Source organism: Mauremys mutica, chromosome 13 (genome assembly GCF_020497125.1).
Source record: "Mauremys mutica isolate MM-2020 ecotype Southern chromosome 13, ASM2049712v1, whole genome shotgun sequence".
NCBI classification, from domain to species: Eukaryota; Metazoa; Chordata; order Testudines; family Geoemydidae; genus Mauremys; species Mauremys mutica.
This window is the reverse complement of record NC_059084.1, coordinates 40442081-40448174: the sequence shown is the minus strand read 5'-3', so window position 1 is coordinate 40448174 and position 6094 is coordinate 40442081. Positions and strand designations below refer to the sequence as shown.

The window sequence follows — 6094 nt, the reverse complement described above, 5'->3', positions numbered from 1 at the left end:
CCAGCTTCTTTCTTTCTTTCTTAGCCACTATATATTTTCTTCCTGCAGACACCACTAAAATAAAAAGCTCATTAGGCTGCAGGTGCAATGCTTTGTGACATCTTAAAGCTGTTTAATTCACACTAGTTGTAGGTATGTCAGAGAAACTGAACAAATACGAAGGGTCAGATCCCCACCTGGTGCAAATCAAGTGGAGACCTGACATGGTACAGTTAGAGTTAATAAGGCCAAATCCCCAGGTGATGTAAATTTGATAGTGCTATGCAGCTATTCCAGTTGATGTGATCTGAGTATCTGTACCATGATGCCTAGTTTCATGTTTGTTCCAGTATTTCTGATTCTCATTGCTTAGAACCATGATGGTATTTTAATAACTATGCAATATTCTAAGATCGTGAGATCATGGTTCATAGACAGAAACCTGTGAGATGGACACCCAGCTGGGAAGTTGACAGCTCAATATATAGACAGTAGGTCTGTAGCCGCTAAGTAACGTAACAGGGATGGTGAGGGACAGGAAAAGGCCCAGTCCAAGATATCCACTTAGAGCAAAGACCTACACCAGCAAGAGGGAGGCTACCTCAGAGGTACACCAGGAGAGAGTGGGGAGAAATAATGTCATGTCTGTAAAAAAATGGGTTGTATCTCCCAGAATTGCTCCATCTGTCCACTGATGGTGAGAGCGATCCTGGAGCAGCAGACTGTACCGCAACCGTATGGAGTTATCTTTGTGACTGGTTCAGGCTCTCTGCAGACTCAGGCAGGTGTTGTATTGGTTAACTCAAAACAGCTCCCTCCTCTCCATGAGTGATTGGCTCATGCAAGACTCAGAGGGATGTTGCTCTACTGGTTATGTTTGGCTTTTGTCTTAGTCTTGGGTAACATTTTCAAATTTTCCTTCTCAACCATGAAGACTAGGAAATTGTGATAGTTTAGAAAATGGAAGCTGAGCTTCTACTGTAACGCCGTGACTCCTGCAGCTGAGACCCTAGACACTGATTTATAGTTTATAAGCTTTAATCCAGCCGCAAAGGCTTTTTAATATCATGTTGCCATATACATAGTTGCTGTAGCTTATGTTGCGATATTGTGTGAACTTGAACTGGCAAGGGACATGGTCTCTATAATTGTGTCTGGGTGGAGTGGCAGTTACTGAGATGATGAAGGAGAGGGGACGTGTTCATAAGGCAATCTCTCTATTGACATGGTCAGTGATCTGACAAAATTTTGAGGATACCCTGTCAAAATGCATTCACATGGACATAGATGTCTACCTGGGTGGTGGGAGGGAGCATATTTCAGGATTGGGGACTAAGAATGAATGAATATATTGTAGTCAATAGGCTGATCATGATCTTGGGTTTGAAATTTTCTGACAATATGTTTTGTTAATCAGAAAATGCTGATTCATCAAAACTAGAACTTTCTTGTGGGAAAGGATTGGGTTTGATGAGTCTCCTAATCTGATTTTTTAGAAAGTTCAAATTTGTTCAAATGTCCAGGTTGAACATTTTCAAGTCTGAAAAGGTTTTTGATTTGGAAATTTCAGTTAATTTATACTAAAGAGATGGTGAAAAAAAATTAAAGGATCAAAATGAAAATGAAGCTTTGCCCTACAGCATGGAGCACAGGTCGCCTGCTAGGATCACCTCAACATGCCCCAGCTGATCAATCCCCTGTCCTTGCCAGGAACAAGGGCACAGGTGGGACTACAGTGTTACTGGTTCTCGGCCTGTGGCTGACAACAGTGTAGTCTACTGAGGACTGAAATGCTTTAATTTAACCGAAGATGTACGGCAGCTGGGACACCAGGACAGTGAGCGCAATCAAGGCCAGGAATCCCCATGTATATTAGGCAGCCTGTAACTGGATGCAGACACAAGTGCTCATGATGTTGGCATATTACAGCAGGTGGAAGATGGCCACATAGTATTTGAAGGACATGACAGCAAAGAGGATGAATTCAGTGGATCTCACTAGGAAGTGGAAGCAGGCCTGGGCAATGCAGCGAGGGAGGGTGGTCACTTGATACTTCTGAAAATTAGGATTTTTGTCGTGGGTGAAAGGGCTCAGAAGCCACAGAACAGTTCTCCCCCACCACCACATACATTACCTTGACAATGTGCTTCAGCTCTGAGCTGGTGAGGTTTCTTCTAGAGGTAAAAGGTAGCTACAGTCTAGTCCCCGTGTTTATACATACCTTAGCATCCTCGAAGATTCCACCAGGAATGGTTAGGGTTATCAGCACCATCCCTTTTAACTGGAGATGGACCTGATGCTCTTGAGTTAGTAGTGCCTCTTTATCAACACCCCAAAACTGCCCAAAACTGGAAAAAAATGTTTTTTCAGCTGGATTTTTGATCTTTCAAAGAAAAAAACATATATCTTTGTGGAAAGAGGACCGATTGGGAAATGAAATTTTCCACACACACACACCCCAAAAAAATTGATGGAAAAAAGAGGACACCTCACCAGTTCTTTCCAACCATTACCAATGATGAATCCAATCATCTATAGCATGAGGAACAAGACACCAAAGCTGCATTGAGGAGACTGACTGGGGGGAGGTTATTCACCAAGAAGCAATTGTCTGTCTTTGTCCAATAAATACTCTTTCGGTTTGTGTCTCCCAGTCCATGATAGTTACTTCCATGACAACACAGTTTATACACAAATGGGCCAGATTCTGCTCTCAGTTTCACCAATGCAAATCCAGATTAACTCCACTGATGTCAATGCAGTTGGGCTGGTTTACGTCAGCAGAAGATCTGTCCCAATCTTGGAGTTAAACTGGTGTGCATTTTGTGGGAGGGAAAAATCAAGCTTTCATTCTGTGCCCAAGCAATGCCTATTAAACTGCTTTGCCACTTACACCTGTTCCATGGCCATTAGAAAGCCCGGATGGAAGCTTCTTTCCCTTCTGTGTAAAAATCAGAATTGGATCAAAGGAATCAGACTGGTTTTTGGTTGTTACTTCCATGTTCTTTGTGGTGTACTTTGTAGTTACCATTAGGTCTTAGGTAAACAAGATCTAAAGAGCAAGCAGTAGGCCATTTATCTATGCCAAACGTCACAAACATACTTGCTCATATGTATGCTACCCATTGAAGCAAATGTCTAAATCTCAATTACAACGGTCACATGTTTAGTTGAACCACTGCTCCCTGCTCTGGTCTCTGAGTTCACACCCTGAGGTCTCAGCTTTGCACCTGTCCCTCTCTTAGGGTGGAATAGTGTGATTCATCCCCTCTCAAACTGGGTACCAGGCTATAGCAATTTGTGTACCAACTATGATTTTTCCAACCAGGTTTGGAACCTGGAATTCTTCCCACAGGAGCTATGACCAGTAGTAAGTTGAGTAACTAGCCGGGCTTTTCCATACAACTTACGATTTATTTACCACTGTAGGAACAAAGCATAACATAATGGAAAATATGAGCAATTCCAGATCTATCACTGCGGTAGTTTGGTAGGATAAAAAACTGGCTTTATTACTTGTTTTTAGGAAACACTGCAATAGCTTTCTCTCCAAATACTTCTCCACCATAGCAAGAAGAATGCAGTATTTATTTACTGAAATAAAAAAAGATAATACTCATAATTATATGATCTTTGTGCCATAACACATTAAAAATAAGACAATAAAATCCAACCAGCATTAAAATAATAATCTGAACAGCAACTCAGCTATCCAAACATACATAGAAACTTTGTTTCAATTATTTATCATTGGAGAAAGGAAAACTTCAAGTCTTTCAGAAAACCGCTTCAAAGATATTATGACATTGACTCCTTCAATAGATGATAATCAAACATATTCCACCCTGCAAATTCCTAGCCCCCAAAAGTCACCTGGAACAAAGAAACAAGTCAACCAATGAATCAATAAAATGAAACAACATGAAAAAGAAAGAATCAAGGAAACAAACAAGCCAATTGTCTCATACCCCAATGTAGCAGGGTGGACCCTGCTCCAGCCCTGAAGGGGTTTAAAAGTGGCCTGGCAGAGCTGAGCTGATTGGGGAAGTGGCTGCAGCTGGGGGCCACGCCCCAAACTGAGGAGCAGGGCCTTATAAAAGGCAGGGAAGCCAGGAGCCCAGACAGTCTCTCTCTGGCGAGAGAGAGAGATGGGCCTGACTGCTTAGGAAAAGAGACAAGGTACCTAGGGTGAAGCAGGGCTGGGGACAGGCTAAGGAGCTGGGGAGCTCTGGCCTGGAAAGCCCCAGGCTGCGGCCTAGCAGAGGGCCAATAGGTACTGTGGGTTGCAGAGGGCAACCTAGGGGTAGGCCAAGGCAGCAGGTCCAAACCCAACTTTGCCTGTGATGAGTAGGCTGACACTGCAGTCTGCCCCAGAGTGTGGGGCTAGACAATGACTGGCAGTAGCCAAATACTGAGGCGAAGTAGGGATAGAGGGTGGGGGTTCCCTGAAAGAGAAAGGAAGCCCACAGAGTAAGAAAGGGGTTACTGCTAGGGGGCAGCAGCCCCATGTAGAAGGGCACCGGGTCTAGGAAGGGACACGGGGGCCAGAAGAACAGGTGGATCACCGGTCTGCAGAGGGCGCTCCAGGGCTGGACTGGCTAAATTCCGAGAGCAACCAGCAGGAGGCGCCGCAGGGGTGAGTCGACCCGTTTACACCCAACTACAATTTATATCCCAAAAAAGCAGAAGGGCCAGAAAGTTCATGAAGTCCAGTGGTGACCTAGCTATGGTTGTTGATATTCTGTGCAGCATGAATGGCGATGGTAGCAGTATAAATCCCTTAGACAGATAGATAGGTGTGTATGTACAGTGATGGATAAATATTTAGATTCTGATTTTATTTACACTGGTGTAATTCTAAACTAACTCATTTGACTTCAGTGGAGTTAGTCTGGATTTTATGAGTTCCTAAACAGATTGGACCCTATGTTCTCAAGAAGACAATTTTATCATCAGTTCACTATATCCATAAAGAAGCTCAGAATGAAATCACAGTCATGGTACAATGACAGACACTTTAATTCTTGGTGAATAACCTCCACACAATCAGTTTCTTCAATGCAGCTTTGATCTCCTTATTTCTCATGCTATAGATCATTGGAGGCATGACAGCATAGAGAACACCCACCAAGAGATCTAGATTAGATGCTGAGCTGGAGGTGAAATTCAGATAGTCAAACATGGCAGTGCAAAGTAACAAGGAGATCACAGTGAGGTGAGGAAGGCAGGTGGAGAAGGCTTTATTCCGGCCCTGCTCAGAGGGGATTCTCAGCACGGTTTTGAAGATCTGAACATAAGACACAATTATAAAAACAAAGCAGTTTAAACCTAAAAAAAACCTAAAGGCAAGAAGCGCAACTTCACTGAGGTACGAGTCAGAGCAGGTGATCTTGAGTAGCTGGGGGATTTCACAGAAGAACTGGCTGATGACATTGGACTGGCAGAAGGGTAAACTGAAGGTGTTCCCAGTGTGCAGGGCACAGTAGACAATACCAGTAATCCAGGCACTGGCTGCCATTTGGACACAAGCTCTCCTGTTCATCACTCTCTCATAGTACAGTGGTTGGCAGATGGCGACGTATCGGTCGTATGCCATGATGGTGAGTAAGGCAAGATCAGCTGCAATGAAGACTACGAAGAGAAAGACTTGGGTGACACATCCAGGATAAGAAATCGACCTGGTGTTCATGAGGGAATTGATCATGGATTTGGGGATGGTAACGGAGATGGAGCCGAGGTCTAGGATCGACAGATTCGCCAGGAAGAAGTACATGGGGGCGTGAAGATGGTGGTCGAGGGCTACGGCTGCGATGATGAGAAGATTCCCCAGCAGGGCTGCCAGATAAATCAGCAGAAACACCATAAAGTGCAAAATCTGCAGCTCCCGAACATCAGAGAATCCCAGGAGAAGGAACTCGGTCACAGTGGTTCGATTGGACATTTCCTTTTTCAGTTCATTGTGTGATGGCTGTGGAGGGAAGGACAAAGACAATGGGGATTACACTGACAGCGGGAGTGGCCCTGTTTCCCTGCAGCAATATCTCATGATTTGAGTGTCAATGATGCACAGCATTCGTCACTGCTATTAACTAGGAGTTATCACATGAATGTAAAT

General features: G+C 44.0%; 1 protein-coding gene across 1 annotated transcript; it reads right to left on the bottom strand.

The window, feature by feature from the left end:
• Positions 1-4996: 4996 nt before the first annotated feature.
• Positions 4997-5554, bottom strand: LOC123347319 (olfactory receptor 14C36-like; the record flags this gene model as incomplete). Its single annotated transcript, XM_044984738.1, has 1 exon — positions 4997-5554. A coding segment is annotated over one exon (558 nt), but the record flags the coding sequence as incomplete, so codon positions are not given.
• Between the last annotated feature and the right edge of the window lie 540 nt (positions 5555-6094).